The sequence below is a fragment of the Nothobranchius furzeri genome, chromosome 19, assembly GCF_043380555.1.
Source record: "Nothobranchius furzeri strain GRZ-AD chromosome 19, NfurGRZ-RIMD1, whole genome shotgun sequence".
Classification (NCBI taxonomy): Eukaryota; Metazoa; Chordata; class Actinopteri; order Cyprinodontiformes; family Nothobranchiidae; genus Nothobranchius; species Nothobranchius furzeri.
The window spans coordinates 1,994,294-2,016,748 of NC_091759.1; the positions used below are offsets into that span (position 1 = coordinate 1,994,294).

Sequence of the window (22,455 nt, forward strand, 5' to 3'; positions counted from 1 at the left end):
AACATCACTTAGTGCATTATTAAGCATGAATAAATATTGAATAAAGTATTAACAATTGCTGAATAGTAATGTTAATACTAAGTACTGCGTTACTAAGCAGACACCTCCCTGGTACTTTACCCTTAAGGACACTTAATAGTTAATATCAGAATGTTAATAAAGGCACCATTTGTTTATTAACGCTTAATAATGAAGTACTGTTAGTAAAGGGACCCTTACTTTAAAGTGCTTCCCACTTTTTATACCACATGTTTCAAAAAGTTGCATGAATACCACAAAAGAATAAAACTAGTAATACGATGAACTCTTTCTGGACCAGCTGGACATCCATGTGGAAACGTTTCCTGTCCCAGAGCTGATTATTAAACACCAGTGTCTTTAAACTCAACAGTTGTTGTTTTAAATGTCTTTTAGAGCAAATTTTTGTCCGTTTGCCGTTTTTTTAGTGTGAAATTTGCGCCAACAACCAGAGTTTCTCTACTTCCTGCTCCTGAAAGAGAACACAGAGGTCAGATGGAGGGAGACACCAAGTGACCATTGGCTCTCCTGCACCCCCCCCCCCCCCCCCCCCCCAAGTATTTATCCGTCTTCTGAACTTTTTCTTTTAGTTTGTCTTTTCTTTGCTTCCTCATCAGGAGGGGCAGATTACAAAAGGGTTCTCCCCTTTGATGGGGGGGGGGGGTGTCAGCCGTCTGACGCATGCGTGCCTCGCGGTGACTGATTTACTGATGTTTATCAGGAATGAATAGATCAAAGACGCTCGCATGACAGGCGATCAATCAAGCATCAAATCCAGGATGACGTTCCCGAGGCGGAACACAAGATGGAGACTTTTCTTTATTTTCTCTAAAACATCAAACAGCTTTTGGATTTTTAATAAGATTTTTTGTTTGAAGAACTTTAAAAAATGAGCATGCAGCAGGAAAAGTTGCGCAGCTTCCCGAGTCTGAACTGGTAGTTGGATTTCTGACGCAAACTAGTTGAACTTGTGCGGATGGGCGGCGGAGCGTCGGGCCGGGGCTTACCTGCTGACCGCCGCGGCGCTTGCTGCTTTCTCCTCGGCATGCTGCTGCAGGATTTTCCGCTTGACTTTTCATGCAGAGACCAAAACAGCGGCCAAGCTGGGGACGAAACCGGTGCAACGATGACGAGGAGGAAGAGGAGGTGAAAACAAAACCATCAGCTCTTCTTTCCTTAAAGAGTAGATCCTTCTCTTTTTCAGCAGTCTGGTTTATTATAGCAGGAGCGTCCGATTGTTTCTTTATTCTAAGGAACTTTCTTCCCACCTCGAGGAGACAAGTCCTCCCGGGTTCTGTTTTTATTTCTCCGTTTTAAAAACAAAAACCTCCGTTTCCACGCCTCGACGGGACTATCGCAGATCTCCGGTGTGGCGGAGAAGTGGAGCTCATAGTCGCGCGGTTTGGGTGGAGAGGAGTCCGATGCCAGCTCCGCTGAGAAGAAGGAAATCAGGAAGGGGTTGTGGATAGAGTGACACGTTAAAGCGGACTGTTGTCAGTCAGTCAAGCCAAAGAGAGATGAGACCGTTCACCCTCCTCCTCCTCCTCCTCTTCCTCCTCTCACCGCCCCCTCCTGGATAATAAAATACTCACAGAAACGCGTCAGGAACCTCCGACTGGCAGCACTTTCTCAGAAAGTCATCACAAAAGAAGCCAGGACAGTTAGAAAATATCTCAGTCTTCTTATTGTAAATAGATAAATAAAAATGTTGATGGTGAAGTTAATTAAAATTCCAAAGAGCGTCTCTGGATGAGGAGCGTTGCGCACATCCGCTGGATGCGCCGCGCGTTCAGACACTGACAGACATCCAGCTGCCTTTCCGGGGACTCTTTCTGTTCTTTATTTATTTTTTTTACTCCACTCCTCCCTCCAGCAAACGTCACCCTGACAGTCAGTCAGAGCCCACCTGTCAATCCGCAGCCTCTAATTGTTTGCCTTCTCATCCTCTCACTAAAGCGCGTGAAGACAAGATGCGTTTCAGAGTGAGGAAGAGGAGGAAGAGAGAGAAAGAAAAGGTGTGTGTGTGTGTGTGTGTGTGTGTGTGTGTGTGTGTGTGTGTGTGTGTGTGTGTGTGTGTGTGTGTGTGTGTGTGTGTGTGTGTGTGTGAGACCTCAAACTAAAGAATGAGATGTGCGACTAAAGTGTGTGTTTGTGCAGACATCTGTCAAATAAAACCTAATTTAGTTACCTTTTATGGACATGTTCCCATTTTTCCTTTGAGGAAACACCTACATAAACTTATTTCTTCATTGAATCAGTCAGAAAAAAAGCATAACTTAAAATAAGTGTCCAATCCCCACATTTCCGGTGCCTGACCCGTGCGTACTTTACGCATCAGACTGGTGCGCTTCTCCCGAGAGTTTAGCGCCCAAAAAGGAGGAGAAATCTGGATATTTTCGGTGACCTCTTTACTGGGACAAAGGAGGCTGCAGATCGATTCGCTACACCTTATTTAAGTGAGGCTTCTGGTGAAGGGGAGGGGCTCTGAATCCACTGGAGACCGCATTAATAGCCCTATACTCTCCATCCGAACTATTATAGCCGCATTTAGTGTTTATAAAGAGCGCAACTGGAATAATGTTGTCTGAAACGAAGCTGCAGGATGGTGATGGTGAGGAAAAAACGAGGGGGGGGGGTATTTATTTCTATTTAATCACAACATAACTTGGATTTCTCCATCCTTTCTTGGATTTTCTTCATCCATCATCTCCAGAGAGGAAACTAAAACTTTCCACAGTTTTCCTGACTCTGGTGAGTTTCTGCATTTATTCCTGACAGGAAGAGAGAAGGCACAGGAGAGAGGATTTTCTTTTTTTTTTTAGGGGGAGGGGGGGTCTGCATGATGTCTTAAGTGGCAAAAAGAAAAATCCGAAGTACCGCCCCAACATCTGTCTGTCAAAGTGCTCTGCGTGCTGATTGATGGAGCAGACTTACGTCACTAACGTTTCCATCAAAGGTAAACCAGGTGCAGCTTTGTAGGTGAGATTCCAAATCATCAAACATTTCCTGAAAAACTAAATTATTCCATCTGGGTTGACGTTTAAATCACGCCATGGCGTTCATTAAAGGGAAAGAAGCTCGTTTGTAACGTTGAAGATAGAACAAGCGACTCAGGAATCTAACGAAAAGTTTAGGATTGTATTATAAAGGCAAAACACTTAATCCTGAGAGTGAAATAAGGGTCATGATAATCATTTTGATCACATCTAAGGTGCTGGAAACTCTCTCAAACAGAATTAAAGTGCTTGAGTTTGGTTTAAGGTAGATCCCTGTAAGAAAAGCTGCTGTAAAATGAAAAAAATACACAATTTTTTTCTTGTTTTCATTAAAAATCTAAACTTATTTTCTTTCATTTTTCCTCTTCTGTTGTAATTATTGTTTTTAAATAATAATAATGTAGTTTATGCTAAACTTACCTCAACAACAGTATAAAACCTCACTCACTTTAACTGTTCTTCATCTTCTGTTTGAAGCTGCATTACGCCCGTTTTTTATTATTGTTTCCTTTTCTTCTGTGTTCTCTTTACGGCACATGAAACATTTTTAAATACACACATCTTTAAAGACTAAGCATTTTGTAAAGAATAAACATTTCCCACAATATTGAATTTTTGAGAATTTTTTAAATACTTCAAACTTAGAAAAAGAAAAAAAATCAAGATGTTTGCACATAAAAACAAATCCTCACTCAACATTACAATGATTCTGTTTTTATATTCAATTATCACAATCTTACATCATATGTATAATTTCTCTAAATAATAGAATAAATTTTAAAATCACTTTTTTCATTGTTGTGGACCCCCTAATGGACAGGATGACCATCAAGTGTAATTTAACATTAAAATGGGTTCTTGTTTAGTTCCCTGTGTTTATTTGTGCTATTCCAGTGAGGTGAGAAGGTTACAGGTGTGTGAAAGAGGAAACTCAGGAGTGTGTAAAGTCTGATCTAGGGCCAGCGGGGGGGGGGGGGGGGGGGCTTTGGTCCATATTAGCAACCAAAACTGTCAGAATGCTTTCAGGGTGAGGAGCACTGTAAATTATGTGGTTCTCTGTTAGATTAACTCACTAGATCTCATATGGTAAATACATATTTTAGTTATAGTCATAATTATAGTATACGGTAATGTTTAAAAGCGAGATTTAAACACACAACTGCTCCCAAATGAGCATTTGCAAGACGTTAAGTGCAGCAGAGACATTTAGTCAACACATAAGCCGGACACCGTGATCCAGACTGTCACACACCCTTTGATTCAACCGTCGGTGTCCACGTATGAAGCAAAACACACTCCCAGCAGTTGTTCCCCCCCTCCAGCCCGAGCTCGGCTCGTGCGCCGTGTAACGGTGACAGCCGGCTGACACGCCGTCCCGTTTCCGGCAGACACTCCCCTCAGAGCAGGCGAGAGCACGCCGTCGTGTACATATCCACGTATGTTAAAGCCAAATTTGTTTTTGTTTTTGTGCCCCTTCCGTCCAGGACTGACATGTGAAGCGTAGACGTTCGTGCGGTTGTGTTGCAAGGAGGTCCTGCAGAATTGTCAAGCCAGGTGAGGAAAACGTTGATCCTGTCAAACCCGCGTGAGCAAATCATGGCAATTATTTCACCGTGTAAACACGGTTGTAGGTGGAGGATGGTGTTTGTGTGGGGAATAAAAACGAAGGTTTTACACTGTAAGAAATGCACAATGTGACATGTCTGTTTTTCTTTAACTCAAAAAAAGTGTCTTTACTCCACAAATAAAGTAAAATCTAATAGCAAAAAAAAAAAAAAAAACAAAGCCATGAATAAATGTTTTAATTTGACCGTCATCAACACGACTCAGAAGAATATCTGGTTAAAATTATGTCCCGAACCACAATTAAACTGCTTTTTTCCCCTCTTAATCTTTTCTGTCTCTCCCTTGTCCGTTTCACATCTTTCCTTTTTATCATCAGCATCACATGTCCCACTTCCAAAAATGTATTCATTATTACCACAAATCCCTTTTACGGTAAAATCACAGCGTCAGAACCACTTGTTTCCGCTGAATTTGATTTATTTTCAGCTCAAAAAGTAGTTAAAGAAGCTCTTTAATGCATTTAAAAAGAATGTTTTGGAAATGTTCAAAATGTAACTGTGACAAATATTTTTTTAAGTAGAAGATTTTATTTTTCACAACCACGTTATATAAAAGAAAAAACGAGGATGCTAAAAATGAAGAATTTAACGCCTGGCTCTTAATATTCATAAATAATTGATTTCACATGTTGGCCTGTGGCTAATAACTCCAACGTTTTTCTTGAGCAACACCTCTGATGTCAAATACTGGAGGTCATGTTTCAACTACAATTAGCGCGCTGTGGTTTGTTGTTTGGACTTTACGTACAACTGCCAGACTCGCACTTCGACTTCTGATGAAACGTCGAGATTCGGAAAGCTCCCGATAATAACGGTAATCTTAAATCAGGGATGGGTCCTATCAGATTCCAGACACCAATTGACAGGATGGATATAAGAATATATAGTAAGAAATTAATAAAGAAAAGGTCTTAACTTTGACACGAGCTCTATCTCCACATCTGTGAGATAAGACTACATAATTAAAATGCCACGGTGCGGAATAGAAGAGGAAGAGGAGTTTTCTTTGTGATTTTTATAGATTTACTTTTCCAGAACTTGTGACTTAAGGGAGACGCGTTTCTGTAGCTTTGACAATGCAATTAAAGATTCGTAATCCCTACCGGAGCGTTTCTTTTGGTTTTGCCAGTTAGGCTGAAGAATGTGACCGATATCCGGTGACGGATTTGTTAAAGGATCGCGGGTTTTATTCCACAACGGCGAGTGAAAATGAAACGTAAGCATGTTTATTCAGAAAGAATTGTTCAGCTTCCAACAGAAACTAGTAAATAAATAAATAAAAACACATATCATATATATTTTTTACCTTCATCTAAAACGTGAGCGGTGTTTCGTACCACCACGGGCTAAACTAAACTTTATTGTGACAAATTTCGTGTTTCCTGGAACAACCTTGCTTAAAATCCAGCTGGGCTGAGTGATGTCACATATTCCCGTTTCAAAATATCACACACACACACACACACACACACACACACACACACACACACACACACACACACACACACACACACACACACACACACACACACACACACACACACACACACACACACACACACACACACACACACACACACCTCTCCTCCACCCTTGGCTTTTGTTTTCTGTGACACATGCACTCCAATTAGCATTTTTCTGCCATTAAGGATGAAAGAGAGGCAGCCAAATGTTTATCTTTTCAACCCCCCCCCCCCCCCACACACACACACACATTTTTTTCTCCTCCGACAAGAGTTTTTGAGTCTGTAAAAAAGAAAAAAAGGCGAATAATATCGTCAACGTTAACATGATCTTCTCTGCATACGAATTACCGGTAGCTTTGTCTGGGGAAAGCGACGTGACAATACACCTACAATTGTGTTTACGAGAGCAGCTGACAGTCTACATTTAAAACGATTAAAATATATGAGTGAACACAACAATTAGATTTACTCTCGTCTCTAAAGACGTCTTGTAAAACTCCATAAACGTTTTCTAAATATTAGATGACTTCTCCATTCGGGAATCTTGGAAGAAACAGCAGTGCTCGTGTCCAGTACGTATCATAACGCTCAGTTAAACGGCACGGCTCAGAGTCGGATCTTTTTAGTCGCCGCTCCTTTTCTGCGTCAAATTAGAGCGTTCTAATCTTCAGCTTTATACTTAATTTAAATCTCAAATTGCACAGACCTCTCGCTTCAGCTGCAGAGATCTGTCAAGGCCACTGGTGTGCCGTACATTAGGGGGAGAAAATGCTCTTAAAAATGTGCTTTTCTGACATTAACATGACTTGTGTGCATAGTGCTGCTCGATCTGTGTAGTTCCAGGCGTGTATTTATGAATAGGAACCTTTAATTAGGGCTTGTGTTTCCTCTCTAGTCACATTGAGGGATGGTCCTCGCCGACATTCATTAATGATAATCACCAAGAGCGATGGCATAGCTACAGGCCAAGTCTCAGGGGACCCGACACTTGAAAAGAAGCATTAAATTACACAGAGGGACTCTTTAATTGCAAAAAGGAAAATATATAGCCATCATTGTTAAATATGATCTTTTGTAAAGCCTTTACTGGTTCAAGGATTTGTCTAAAGGGTTTCTTATCCTCGTGCTGTGTAAAAATGAATCCAGATAACCATTTCTACACTAGCAAAACGTGGAGCAGATCTCACTTTTACTTACTGCAAAACACAGATCATTTAGAGGTAGGGCTGGGCAATAAATAGAAAATTTATCCATATCGAAATTTCTGGCTCTTATCGTGATAATTTTTCCCATGTCAATAAATTTTACACTAAAAAAATGAAAATATGTGTGTAGGTTGGCAACTTTCATGTCCCTTTAAGAAGCTGTACCACATTGAGTCATGTGAAAATGTGACTCAACATAATACATGTGACAGCCCCATCTAGTGGACAACTTTTGTTTATGCCCATACCTGTAGTTATCGTCCATTTATCGTTATCGAGGTGAAATCCTCAATATATCAAGATATTGATTTTAGGCCGTATTGCCCAGCTCTATTTTAGGTTTTCGGCAACTCCTTATATATGGAGGTGAAACTGTATCGAAATCTTGCATCCTGATGATTAAAATATGATTTTAACACGTTGAAAATGATCTGGAATTAGTTAAACTAGTAGCAATTCTGGGTTTTCCAGCTCTATTATTTATTTGTTTAATTAGTAGTAGTCAGCATGAGTCTTTTTACTTTCAGATAATTCTAAGTAGTCCTAGAGTTTAAAAGTGCATTTACCTTATAGGCAGCTTGTCTAATGTAGGATGCCCAAAAGTCTGTGCCCTCTCCAACCCGCTTTCCTGTGTAAATTAGCAATGTTGTAATGACCACAGAGAAGTTAAAGCTAAAGTCCCATTAGTCATCATTGCACAATGGTGAAATTCCATCTCTGCATTTGACCCATTTGTGTGGGGAGCCGCGAGCTGCAGCAGTGGCTGTGCTCAGGAACTATTTGGTGGTTTAATCCCCCTTTAAGCTGAGCATCAAGTGGGGAGGCATTGCTGCGTTCCATTTTAAGGTCGTTAGTATGACCCAACTGGGGTTTGAACCCCAATCTCCCAATCCCAGGGTGGACACTCATACCACAGGCGTAGGCAACCCTGGTCCTAGAGAGCCGCAGTCCTGCATTCTTTCCAGGCATGCATGAACTTGCAGCTTCTAATTGGCTGAACACACCTGATCCAGGAAATCAACAGCAGGAACAACAAAGACAGTTGGAAAACATGCAGGACTGCAGCTTTCTAGGACCAGGGTTACCCAGGTCACTGAGAAGATATTGATGAGAAGAACTGGTTCATTCTAGGAAAATCTAGCTTAAGACATCATAAGCTTATACACATCTCCTTACGTTTGCATGTCCGAACTCACTTCACCATCAGTAATAAACATCGGTCGCGGTGATGCTACCTACAGAAAAATGCTACCCCATGCTACTGATAATGCTAACACAAATTGCTAACACTAGCCCGAGCTACTGAAAATGCTAACACTTGCTCGAGCTACTGACAATGCTAACACAAGCTATTGCTATCGCTAGCCTGAACTACTGATAATGCTAACACAAGTTATTGCTAATGTTAGCCTGATCTACTGATAATGCTAACACAAGCTACTGCTAACACTAGCCTGAGCTACTGATAATGCTAACACAGGCGGATGCGCCGCACCCGAGATTTTGAGAAGTCAAATGGTCACAAAGGACGCACCGCTCCGAGTGCTTCTTGGAAAGTCGCGTGAGAGTCACAACTATTGTTTATACATGATCGGACTTGCCGTCGTGTTTTGTGAGACTCAAATTCATTAAAAATGGGTAAGTACGCTATTTATTTGAATATTTTAAGATCAATGGTACTTTAAACTTATCTAAACTGCGGTTGGGTTTGTGCCATAAAGCCGTTTCGCTTCGTAATGTCTGTTTTAAAGTACTCCACAATGTTGTAAAAAGCAGCGGTGACGCCGCACTTAACTCATTCACTGCCAGCCGTTTCCTGATCGCTAACGGCCTTCGCTGCCAGCGTTTCTCACTGTTTTTACTGTTTTTTAAGAGTGACAGAACGTTGCACGCTAGGATGATTTTGACGCCAAAACCACTAAAACAAAGTGGAGACTCACCTCTTACATCAGGAAGAATCCGTGTGTTTCGAGCGTTATCCGTTCTTTCATAATCCGTTGTCAAATTGTGATCGGCAGATGCTTTTCCGGTTTGTGCCTCCCTTTTTTTTTACAGCAGCGGCCCAAAACGATCTCCTAAAGCTTGGTTTATGCTTGACGCATTCACTTTCCGCTTGGTGATGCGGCTCGCGGATGGAACGCGCTTCACAACTCGCAGCGTTTATGGTTCATGCGGCTCGTCTCTGCGGTGAGCCGATATTCTCCCAAACTGTAGGGGGCAGCATGGAGCTCTACGGCATGCACCCAACACTACACCATAGTAGAAGTAGAAATTACTGTTTACAACATGGCATTTCAGCATTTTTAACAGCATCCTCATCTTTTCCAACAGTGCGAGTTATTTCCCTCCAAGAATTATTAACAACATGTTGATCACGGTGATCTCTGAGAGCTGAATCATACAAATGTCTGTATTTACGAACCTCTGCCATACTAGTTCTTGCCGGTCCGCCATGATTTTCCTCGTCCGACCGTTCGCGTGGTTAGAAATTTTCCTGGGTGTGCGTTGCGGAAATTTTGGGCCGTGTGGAGATGCGGTGGAGGGGCGTGGTTGTTAATGTGACGCAATTTCGCCGCGTGGAGCTGTGCGAACCTCGCGGACGCGTCAAGCATAAACCAGCCTTAACACATGGATTTGTGTTGATGAGTGTGCCCACTTTCGTCAACTATAATGGCTTCTATTTAAAATGACGGCATGGACGCGGTGTGGAGCGTCCGCCTCCAGTGTGCCCCCGGCTCAAGTCTCCTCCCCTTCCGGTCGGCTCATGGGTCCCGGAATGAAAAAAATAATAAATAAAAACGAATGAAAATGAACTGGGCTATAAAAGCTATTTTCTGACCCACTTTTCTTCACACCCTGAGTCACACATATGTTGTAATTAATTTTAAATGATAACTAATCATATGTGTTTCGACTATGTCTGTTACGTAATTTATTAGCTTGTGAACATTTCTAATTTTACAGAGTACAGCTGCACCCCATATATATATTACTAAATAATTAAATAAAGCAGGTAATAATTTATTTCTTACTTTACTTAACTACGTAACTCACTTGTTAAGGTGCGTGACGCTCATCGCCACCCTCTGCTTTTCCCAGGATCCACTGATTTCCTTATTAATTTTCTCTTTCTTGACATTTTAATCACATTTTTTCTCATTCCAACCAAATTTTTAAATCACCTTGTAAAAATCTTTTTTTAATGCATTTTTTTTTTGTTCTCGTGAAGCGCTTGGTGATTTTTATCTTGAGAGGCGCTATGTAAAAGATTGTTTTCTTTCTTTGAATGAGAAACAATATATAGGTACATTTAAAGAAAGAGATTTAGTGGAATTTCTGACTCAGGAGGGTTCAGTTCCCTACATTTTTGTAGTGTTTTTCTAAATGAAAAATTAGTGCTTCAGATTGGGTAATTTAACAAAAATTGTTATGTCTCAGGTTGGGTCTGTGATTGAAGTTTTGCTTATTTCTCACACACATGGGGCAATAAACCCTTCTGATTCTGATGACCCTGGTCACAGCACGCTAAAAGGCTGAGTTAGTGTTAAATTCGTGTTTCTTCTCTTCTTGTCATCTAAATGCTGAGTCTTAAATGAGCTCGTCCTCAACACCTTCACATCATTTTAAATACATTCTCTCCGTAGGTTTGGCTTCTTCAGCGTTAAAAACCTCAAGTTTCCTTTAGTTTTGTTTCCTCGCATGCAATTTTACCTGGAAAAGTATTCTGATATACTTACCATTAGGAATGCAACAACATTAATCTTTAAACAATTTAATCATTGGCAAATATTTTATTAAAATAAAAAGGTTGTCAATGCTTTTTCTGGCTTTGTTCTGATAAGATTTGTTTTTAAGTGCTAAAGATAGAGGTATGCATGAACACACACACACACACACACACACACACACACACACACACACACACATTGACCTAATTGCTCAGTCTCACTCAACTAATTAATCTCAGCTGACTTAACGTGATGTGAAGGTTAGCTAGGTGACGTTCTCCTAAAATCCCTCTTTTTCCCTCCTGTTCTCCACAACCTTTCCTTTTGGTTTGTTCTACTTTAATTTGATCTTTTTTCTTCATATTTTCTTACATTTTTCCAAATGAGCACTTTTCATCCCTTCTACGTCTGTTCTCCCCTCATCTTTTTCTCAGATCAGATCACTTCTCTCTCAAATCCAAGCGGAGCGCATAACTTGGCCCACATCTATTTTTACCTGGTGAGAAGGTGTGTGTGTGTGTGTGTGTGTGTGTGTGGGGGGGGGGGGGGGGGGGTTGCTCAGAGGTGAGAGTGGGCATGCTGGGAAAAAGAGGAGGGGGGGTTGTTAATGGGCGGGGTCACAATGCTCCATTAATCAAAAAGAATGACACTCATGTCGTCCCTGACAACCATCCTGCCACCCATACATCTGCCCCCCCCCCCCACCCCCCACCCTTCCTCCTCTTCCTCCACGATCCCACTCAAGCAGGACAACTCTAGCGAAGAAGAAAAAGAAGAGAGGGGGGTGGGGTGTTGCTGAGGTGAGCGAACTTTATTAATCAAGCATCTTGGATTAATTGTTATGAAGTGTCACCCATAAATTCTCCATTTGGACTTAATAATCTTTGAGGTAAGACTTAACAATCCCTGTCGTGGTTTGAGTTTTATTGAAGAGGCTGCAGAGGAAGAAGAGACACAAAAGGGAGGGGCGGGAGGGGATGCGGTGACACAAATAGCTTCTCAGCGGACAGTCCCTCTCCGTGTGACAGTTATGAAATACAATTATCAGCAAGATCTGCTTAAGAATTCATCAACTGCACCTCTCCCTTCCAAGGCGAGCCGAAGGAGGGGAACCAGAAATCCAACATACAAAGCAAGTCCCAACTGATGAGGCTCCTCTTTTCTCTGCAGACCCCAAACTATCGTATCTAATTCTCCGCAGAAAGGTAGGACGGCCGGGCCCCTTCCAAAGCAGATTTGAATAAAGGATAAATCACTTGATAATCAGGAAATATGGTAAATGACACGCTGCATGCAAATCACCGAGATCACGAGCAGTTTGTCTGGAATGCATCGCCCGCTGGTTTGCATCAGGGTCAATAATAGCAGTTAATCTCTGCGTGCAAAGAAAACATACTGTCACCGAATCGCGCGGCGTCCTGTCAGCGCTAACAAAGTAACTGTATCATAAAACGCACATGATTTCAATCAACTGTCATCTAATTGCAGCCGTAGCTTATGAAATAAATGAAGAACGGCCACAATGTAGGTTGACGGTGTGCATAAAATTTGCATGACTTAGCATAGTTAGTTTTACTGGAGGCTCCTGTAAAGACAAACAGTCTGGCTGATAGTTTTAGAAAGGATCTGACTCCACTTCCTTCAGAAGGTTTTAACAGAAAGGAGCTAATTTCTGGATAAAAGGCCAGAATCTGATCAAAAACGGAATATTGTGTCTGATCTGGATGCTGTTAGTCTGACTAAAGGCAGATCTGAGAATCACAGGACGATTCTACCCTCAACCAGACTAATAAAGCAACGCTTTTATGAGACAAATTTTTGGAAACAACTTGTTAAACACGAGCCTTTAACTTGACGTTTTCATCTGTCAGATTTCATCCTGATGGAGAAAGGCCTCAGCTCTGCGGAAATCGTTTCAGCCGCCAGCGCCAAAACTAAAGCCACCTGTCAGTTGATGATGTTTGGCTTCTGAAGGACTCCTTCACTCTAAAAGTGAAGTCCACTGAAAAACGGGTCATGTTAACCAGATATTCTTCATATTTCAACATTTTTTTAAGGTTAATGGAAAATTGTGATGGATGTCATTTCAACAGAGTACCATTGATTTAGCATCCAGGAGAGAGCAGAGCACGTCTCAGCTTGTAGCAGCTAATTGTTAGCGTTAGCATCTCTACAGCGCGGCAGAACTTCTTCAGGGTTGTGTTTTGATGTTGCGGAGCAAATGGAGGCAGTGGAAGAGTCGTGTTGCTGTTAGCCAATCAGAGGTGAGATGTTGGCATCTCATGAATATTTTTACTTCCTGAAACAGAAGCGCCAGACCTTTTTATATACAGAAAACAACTCACAAGGCATTCATTCCTAATGGAGACCACAGCAGATTTTAATGTAGGCCTACTTTAAGCTAGTCCATTTAATAGAAGCACTAATTTTCTAATAATTGTCTGAGATATGAGCTCCTGTACAGGCCAGGCTGTGGGTGATCTTTGGATTTTGCCACTTCCGTCCAGACGTCAACGTTACTTTCTCATTTAGGATAAGGACTTGATTAGCAGAGCTGCAGGAATAAAGCTGAGGATAAAAACAGGAGAAAAATAAGACACCGCAACATTTCTGGGTTGCTGAATGATCTCTACCTCTTCTTTGTTGGGTCTATCTCTAAATTAGTTTAATAGCAACTGGATTAATAAATGTACTGTTTTTGGGGGATTTTCTGCAAGCAGTCAGAACTTTTAGATCTTCGAGAAATTGCTAAATGTGGTGAAAACATCTAAAACCTGCATCAAACAGCTTCACGACGCTGCATGTTGTTATTCCTCTGTGCTTGATGATTGATGATATGTGATGTTCTGAATGTTATTGTGGTGTCGTATCTGTTGTTCTGTAAAGATCTGCACAAATAAAGTTAATTACTGTAATTATTTTTTGTACTGATTTTTTTTTGGGGGAGGGGGGGGGGGGGGTTGACGTACGAAAAGGCATAAATTGCTCTTTATAGGGTGTTTTCCTCACATATTATTTATCTGTGTGTATTCTATCCTGCAATCTAGCAAGAGCCCAAATTTTAATTTAGCTTGAGAAGATCAGATCTTTTGATTTTTGCTCCTGGTGGACGATTACGATTAAGAATGATTGATGAGCTAACTGTGAAACAGCTTTAACTTGGGGAAAAGAGAGCTGTTCTGATGGGATTGATAAGCTAACAGGTAGTGTGATTAGGGCCAAATAACACTACACCGGAACAAACACGTTTATTTTAGAGTTCTGTTTTTATTTTGCAGCAGAAGTAAGCTGACATGTTTTAAACTGGAATTCTGTTAAAGCAAACTAGACAATAATTCATAATAATATTTATCTATTGTTAGATGTGTGGTGTGAGTAAAAAAAAAGGTTTCCATATAAACTTCAATAAAAAGGTTCCTTTAGTTTTCATCCTAGCCTGTCAGGTAGCTTAATACTAAAGTCATTATTTTCTCCCAACCAATCAAAAACACAGACCCAGGCACGCTCCGTCACCATGCCCTCCCTTCTCAAACCTAACCACAGACCATGTGATTTAAACAAGATCTCGCAGCAAGGAGAGGTGGAAGGGATTGTCCTGAAAAACATTACAGATATCATATATATATATATATATATATATATACACATGTATGATGTGTTCTGATTGGACAGATGAGCTAACGGCTAGTCGCAATGGGGCCAATTTGGGGCTGGACAATGGAGAAACAAATTAATATATATAAAACACACACACACACATATATGTGTGTTTGTGTTTATATATATATATATATATATATATATATATATATAAATTTGTTTCTCCATTGTCCAGCCCTAAAATGGCCCCATGGCGACTAGCCGTTAGCTCATCTGTCCAATCAGAACACATTATTTTTCTCATAGCTGAGGATGTTTAAGGAAAAATGTCCAGAACCTTTCAAAATAAACTCATGTGGAAATCATTTTTATATAAACGAATCAACCCCCTTGATTCCTGATTTACCTTTAGCCACCCAAACACGCATCAGAACAGAGAACATCGGTGTCCTGGAGTATCTTGTAAAGGATGTTAGCAACAGATACTTTGGGCCTGTGGGCTGTGGCGTGGGGTTTTGTGGAATGGGTTTGCTTCCCACAGATGCTATTAAATCCCATCAAACTGGTGTCTAGGGAGCTACGAGTCTGGATGAGTGCTTCTGACTCTTTGGTGTGTTCACCGAGCCCATCCTATTACTGGATTTAGAGTCTGTGAGAAAAAAAATCCACTCTAGGTATTTATGTACCTGAAAAACATTCAACTATAACCTCAAATGTAAAAAAAAAAACACACACAACCCAGAATCGAACACGTCATTACTTATTGATCAAAAATAAGATAGAAATGCGTTTTGTGGGAGAAATCAGTCAGTCCCATGGTGCAACAGTTTGTAGAACCTTCTTTAGCAGCAAAAATGTCAAAAATCTTTGACTTTACCAATGTTTTGTGTGGATTTGAAGGACTTTTTGTCCAAGCTTAATAGCATTGCTTCAAAAGGTTTCCAGTTTGAAAAGTTCACCCGAGTTTTGATGTACCATCTCTAGCTTTCCACCTTATTACGAACTTTAGGGAAGAAAAGGAGTTTCGTATTAAAGGAATGATCAGATCAGTGACAAAACACGCAAACACGGAACACACAATTAAATGTTTCAAACACACACCATTTAATATTTTAAATGAGTTTGAACCCTAAACACTCTAACACTAACACTAACCAATCAGATCAAACGTTTTCGGTCAGGGCTTTCCAATCTTTGCACCAGCACACCTGGTTGTTAATCAGTGGGTGATTGATGGGCTTCTGAAGAACTTGAGGACCGGCTGAAGAGGTGATTCAGTCATTGATACAGTTGTGTTGGAGCAGGGAGACAGCTAAAACATGCAGGACCAGGGTGAGTAGCTCTGAGGTGATTCTGTCAAAAAGAATGACTGATATTGCTTCATTAGGGCGGCGATGAGGCATCATTTAGATTTTCTTAGTGAAGATTTCTTAATGAAAACAAATTTTTACCATCAGCTGCACAAAAATGAAGCTAAATGGGTAAAAACAATTAGCTATCCACCGCCCTCCCTCCATCAAACCTGCCCCACTGGTCAACAACACCCGTGTCAGTGGATGTCAGGGTGGACCCGATCCTTCAGAGGGATATGTGGAAAGAATCAGCCAGTGACAATAATCAGCAGTGCTGCAAACAGTGGCCTATAAATGTCCCTAAACAAAAGGTCAAAGGTGAGTAAGGTGAGGTGCAGGGGGTGGGGAGATTGTGATTATATATTTGCATCTCTCTGGGTCAAATTGGATGAGTGTAACACTGAGAAGAACACTGAGTTTCTATCTGGGGCTGAACGTTATGCCTGCTCTCCCACAAACACCTACGATGTTTTTTTAATAGGTCTCAAAATACTAATTACAGCTAAACATGTTGGAAAGGTGAATGTAGAGGACTGGGCAAATAACAGAATTCAACACCTGACCTGGGCTTTCCACCGGATGTGTAAGTGCTGCGTAATGTATAAAGCTTTGGAATCTTTTTTCACTTTGGAATTCACTTTGGAATTCTCCCCAATGGGAGATTTTCAGGCCTGCGATCACGCCGAAAGCATTCCACCGAGCTGTTCCGCCAAGTCACAAAATCATCAGAGAAATGTGACATGACACGTGATTTCGGCAGTTCACACAATAAAAAGCAAGGAGAAGGCATGTGTCCAAAAGGTCTGTAGCTTAATGTGCGTTCTGTTTACTTTAATTACGTAATTACATGTTCTTTTAACTAGTTAAGCAACTGGAAAAATTCATGCGTCTTTTATTTTGAAAGTTATCGGAGGTTTTACACGGCTTTCATGTTCGACTTCCTGTCCGCTCCCACCTGAACTGCTGAGCTTGATGCGTTCTGGAAGTGTAGCTCTCAAAGTGTAAGTTTAGCAGAGGGATCTAGCGATGGGTACCTTTGACATTTGAATCGATACCGGTACTTAACGGTACCAATTTTCGATACTTTTGAGTGTTTAATATTTAAATTCTCTTTTATAACTAAATATATATTTTTCTCAATTTATAACAATATTTGATAAATATCGCGATAAATAACATACAACTGTTTGTATTTTAACATCGTCCTTGTAGTTTTATAAGCTGATAATTAAACTGAAGCAAACATCTTTACTGTGAACTAAATTTACTGTGTATCTTCATTCCTTTTGCCGTCCTTTTTCATTAGATTTTTCCTACTGGGAAGTTAGAATTTCCGAGGAGAAAGCGAACGCACCATCAGATGATTACAATGGTGGCAATGGAAGCTAACATATCAAGCTAACATTATCTTAAACAGTTTATTTAGCTGCAGGAGCAGATTAAAACGATGATGCCTCACACTTAGATTGTTGTCGCTGGTTTCATCTTCACCCAATCACCCGTCACATTTAGTAAAGTGAAGCCAAATTTTAGAGCGCATTCATGTTCTAGTCGGAAATTCGGAGTTCCGAGGAGAAAGCGAACGCACCATTAGCGAAACGGAAGCTAACATATCAAGCTAACGTTATCTTAAACTTTTTATTTACCTACCGGCGCAGATTAAGATGAGGATGTCTCACTTAGATCGTTGTCGCTGGTTTCATCATCACCCAGTTACCCATCACATTTAGTGAAGTGGACCCAAATGTTAGCGTGCGTTCTTTCTACCATGCTGCTCTGTTTACAACTGGCTTGCAGCGACCGACGACATAACGCTCTTGCGAATGAGCAGCTGTCTAGGCAAGTTCTCGTTATGAAGGATGGGTACCGAAACGAGGCACCGTTTCAAATGACGTGAATCGGTGCTCAGTCGGTACTGTGGAATTCGGTCGGTACCTTAAAAAATACCGAATCGGTACCCATCGCTAGACACTACCCTTCTAGAATACGTCTAAAATGTGCCACTTATAGGACAGTGCAAATATTGAGTTTACGTACCAAGCTTTGTGAATGTTATGCAACGCTAATGCGTTGGTGGAAAGCCGGGGTGAGGTGTCAGTGGGAGGTCCCAGTTAGAGTCAGAAGTCGGTGGTTCGAGGAAGAAAACATCAAAATTGTGGGTTCATGTTTTGGAAACTCCTCTGACCTTTATTCCGTTGAAAGCTTGTCAATCCTCAAGAGGCAGGCGGACTATCAAAACCACGACAACGATTCACAAATACCTGCTCAGTGGTCTAGTGGTAGAGTCCACGTTGGGACCAGAAGATCAGGGTTGGAAACCGGTCGGGCTGTACCAAGGACTTTAACAATGGGACCCAATACCTCCCTGCTTGACACTCAGCTTTGAAGGGTTGGATTGGGGATTTAAACCACCAAATAGTTCACAAGCGCAGCCACGGCTGCAGCTCACCGCTCCCCATGGGAATGGGTCAGATGCAGAGATGTAATTTCACCAGTGTGATGATGACTAGTGAGACTTGAACTGGATTCATTAGCTGCCCCCAGTTTCTGTGGGCCACTACCTGCTGCCCCACTGCTCCAACCAGCGAATCACCCTCCATTTTCTCATGTCTTTCCCTTGTTACTGTCTGGGTGAGATGGGGGGGTGGAGTCATGTGATTTTGTGCAATCATGTGACTCTACCCCACTTTCCAGTTTGTAGCACAGCATCTTAAAGAAACATGAGCCTCGGCATTACACACGCAGCTAAAGTCATGTAAACCAACTGTTGTGTCATGACTCTGTAAACGGCTGATGCTTCTATATAAACCAGTGGGAAAGAAGCAATGTATGGGTCAAAGGTCAAACATGACTTCTTTCTGGAACGATAACTCGTAGTCCGTTTAAGATAAAGATTTAAAAACCTTCTTCCAGCTGAACTAATAAAAGTTTTCAAACAAAAGTAAATCTCTTCCTTTAGCCTCTCAAGCAGCACCAATTACACAAACGGAACGTTTCCTCCTTAATCCCAACTTTCCTTTCCGGTTGTTGCTTTTGTCAGGAAGGGTGTCTCGTCGCTGCATTTTTCTATTTTGTCAGCTGATTTTCCGTTTTTACAACCCTCACACTCACATTCGCCAATTTAATTAGCCCCCCTTTTTAGTCTCAGCTCTTCCTTTTACTCCTGTTTATTTAAACATCAAGAGCGAAACGGGCCATTTAACCAAGTAAAACAGTTCAGCCATCCCTTACAACCGGAACCGAGTGGAATATTTGTTGAGCTCAAAAACTGCCATGTTGGATTCAGTGTTTTACTGGGTCAGTGTTGTTGGTTTAATTGTATTTTTTTGCTCATCAAACGACTGCTTTGCTTTTTTTCCGCTCAAAAACTCGTGACAGAAGGAATCGTTGTTTCATGTTTCGTCATTAGAGGGAAGCTGGATTGACTCTGACTCCTTTATCAAAAAACCCAAAACTAGGCCAACAGCTGGATAATGAGAGCTGTGGAGATTTACTGATAATCTTCAAGATTCAAATCAATAATTGGCAATTGCTTCAGCTGAAGTGCACATCTAAGTCCTCTTTGTCATTCACTTGTATCTTCAGAAAAATAAGGAGAAACGGCACAAAAGGCTGCGGAGACAAGATCATTAACAGACTTTCCAAATTGAAACAGTCATCAAGAGTGTCTTTAAATGTCACCGGCAGCTTTTGGTTGAGTGCAAATGACATCTCGCTCATTTTGCTGGTGGCTACATGACTGATGTGTTGAATGAGACGGTCCTCTTTTTTTTTTCTTGACGCTTTTGAAAGATCCCGGGTTTGAAGTATATGATTCTGAAGTGCCAGCATATGCTTAGCGAGATAAGTAATTTGACACACAGACATCACAGCCTGCAAAATCTTTCGTCTGAGTGCCTTGAGTGTCCACGTTGGGCGCTTTTTCAAGAACACTTTACAACTGTCACAACTGACTGTCAGCGTGCGACTGACAAACGCAAACGAGCTCATTTTGAACACAGCGAGACAGCTGTCATATCAAAAAGTAGGAATCCAGTCTAAAAATAACATTAATTTGATCTCAAGCGTTTTAATAATTAATTTGCTATTTAAGAACCAAAGATTCCTCCTTTTTAGCTGCAGTTTTGTTCATTAAAGTGATTTAATTACCCACTCGTCCTCACAAGTGAGGCTGGGTTTTAAGGAGTAATTGAAAGGATCTTGGCAGCAACAGAATGCCGTTAAAGTAAAAACACGATTTCTTCCACTTTTCTTTGTCACAATTAAATGTTTCAGATCAGCGATCAGATTTTACGAGACAAATATGACCTACAGAAATGAAAAGTGTTGTTTCAAATAATTGTTGCAATCAGCCTTTTGCGAAATCTAGTTAGGAGTCTCTCGCATCACCATTGAGGAATTTCATCCCTTCTTTGCAGGATTATTTTGATTCAAACAAACTGGAAGTTTTTAAAACATAACTGACCTATGCAAGGGTCATCCTCCTTCAGGATTTGCTGGTAGTGAAGATAATTCATGGTTTCATCATTTTACAGCGAATGATCCAGATCCCGGAGCAGCAACGCATCCCCAGACCATCACACTACCACCACCGTGTCTGACTGTTGCTGTGAGGTGGTTTCTCCTGAAAAACGGGGTTAGTTTCACACCAGATGAGACACATGCATCCACAAAGTTCGCCTTTCATCTCATGAGTCCACATGATATTTCCCCAAAAGGTTTAGTGGCTCATCAAGATGTTTTATTGGGTCACCTTAACCAAGTGAAGCCTGCAGTGCTTTCAGCGTTGCTCTGCATTCTTTAAAACTTAACATCATTTTCCAAAATGGTGAGCTTGGTTTTTAAGTGTGGCAAAAATGCAACAAAAAGAAGACATTTATGAGGGATAATTGCTTTTTCACAGCACTTCATCTTAGAATTCCTTTCTGGGAAAGAAACATTCTGTTGAGCTACCGAACATAGACACAAATAAAGACATGCCGCACAGCAAATACATGCTTGCACACAAACAGACGTGCGTGCACACCATCACACACCAGCTGGGGAAGGGAGGGAGGGTCAGAGCTGCAAACGAAGTCGACATTGTGGCACTTCTTTGGCAGCGTTGTGCAGGTGTCATCTGCACACAGGCCCTCTGAATAAATGGATCTGAAGTGATTTACCGAGGGTATCTGCCACCTGAGCGCACACACACACACACACACACACACACACACACACACACACACACACACACACATTGTTCATATAAAGACGCTGACACAAAGGTACACAGAGAAGCAGAGCACCATCCTTTCATACCGTCCTGATTCCCATGATCTGAAACACAAATTTACCCGAGTGAGCTGAGATTTGACTTGATTTTTTTAATTTGTTGACAGATGTGAATTACGCCTGTTTTCAGCTCTGTGTGCATCCACTACCGTACTGTAATAAAATGAAACGGGCCTGAAGAATCAGCATGCACAACATGTGGCTGAGAAACATCTGGATTACAGCAGATGTCACCAACAACAGAACGGCTCATCTCTTTTCGTTCTTTGTGTTAGAAAGACGTTTAATTTAGTAAAACTGGATTATTATTTTGTGAATAATGCTGTTTAAATCAACTGTTTTCCTAAACTGAACCCAGAGGTCTTGATTCCTAAACCCGAACAAATTCAGACCAAAAATGGAAACTAATTTTTTAGGAGTCACAAAATAAATGGCTGAAAATAAACCTAAGAGTGAACATTTTGTAATCGTCCATGTCCTTGTGCCATGTCCTCATAGCTCAACATGCATACCTCTTGCTTAATAAAACACCTAAAACAAGCCAAAAAGTGGTTTAGCTACCAATAAAAATACAAACGACCTCATTTTCACCAGTGAAATAAAACAGAACTGTAAATAATTACTGTCTCCATCCACACGGCAGAGCCACAAAGGGTTAATACTCTAACGTCTTGCTGTGATAAGAGACACGTCCCCAGCAGATGGGGGAAAAGTTGATACTGGCACAAAAGGAGAAAAACAACAAAACAGTAGGTTAAAACCAGAGGCACTGGAGGTATAGATCATCTTACCACCTCTCTGACACTCTGTAGGGCTTGACCTCACCAGGCTGATGGGTTGTCGGAGTGGCCAAATCAAGTAGTGGGCAGAGCTGCCAGACCTGCCCATCGGAGAACGTACACCACCCAGGCTTCATTGGTCCTAATGTGCATAAAGAGCACCAGCGTCCATTTAATCTTGCTCTCATGCTAACTTTAGCTTGTTTTGCATAAAGCACACTGGAGATGCAGGAAGGCAGTGAACAGCACGTGTCAATGATATGAAAAAGAATGGAAGGGCCAATTTTATTTTTCATATATGTTTTATTTAGAGGTGGGAATTTAAAACATTAATTATGATTAATTAATTATAATAATGCTTCAATCATTTTTAACACATGAGCCGGTTAAGCATCAGATTTACGCCCTACAT

General features: G+C 41.1%; 1 protein-coding gene and 2 long non-coding RNA genes across 3 annotated transcripts in view; 2 read left to right on the forward strand and 1 right to left on the reverse strand.

Moving 5' to 3' along the window:
- The window catches only part of LOC107394695 (teashirt homolog 1), a 47,052-nt gene extending 44,996 nt beyond the window's left edge, over window positions 1–2,056 (reverse strand). Inside the window, exon 1 of the mRNA XM_070547437.1 lies at window positions 1,026–2,056. Within this exon, the coding sequence (XP_070403538.1) occupies window positions 1,026–1,065 (40 nt within the window). The 5' untranslated portion in view covers window positions 1,066–2,056. The remainder of the gene's footprint in view (window positions 1–1,025) is intronic.
- A 473-nt stretch (window positions 2,057–2,529) lies between these two features.
- LOC139064259 (uncharacterized) lies at window positions 2,530–6,224 on the forward strand. Its single transcript, XR_011517326.1, has 3 exons — window positions 2,530–2,629; window positions 2,732–2,769; window positions 4,499–6,224. It is a non-coding gene; the product is annotated as an uncharacterized lncRNA (long non-coding RNA).
- A 5,528-nt stretch (window positions 6,225–11,752) lies between these two features.
- Window positions 11,753–13,956, forward strand: LOC139064209 (uncharacterized). Its single transcript, XR_011517301.1, has 2 exons — window positions 11,753–12,243; window positions 12,910–13,956. It is a non-coding gene; the product is annotated as an uncharacterized lncRNA (long non-coding RNA).
- The last annotated feature ends 8,499 nt before the right edge of the window (window positions 13,957–22,455 follow it).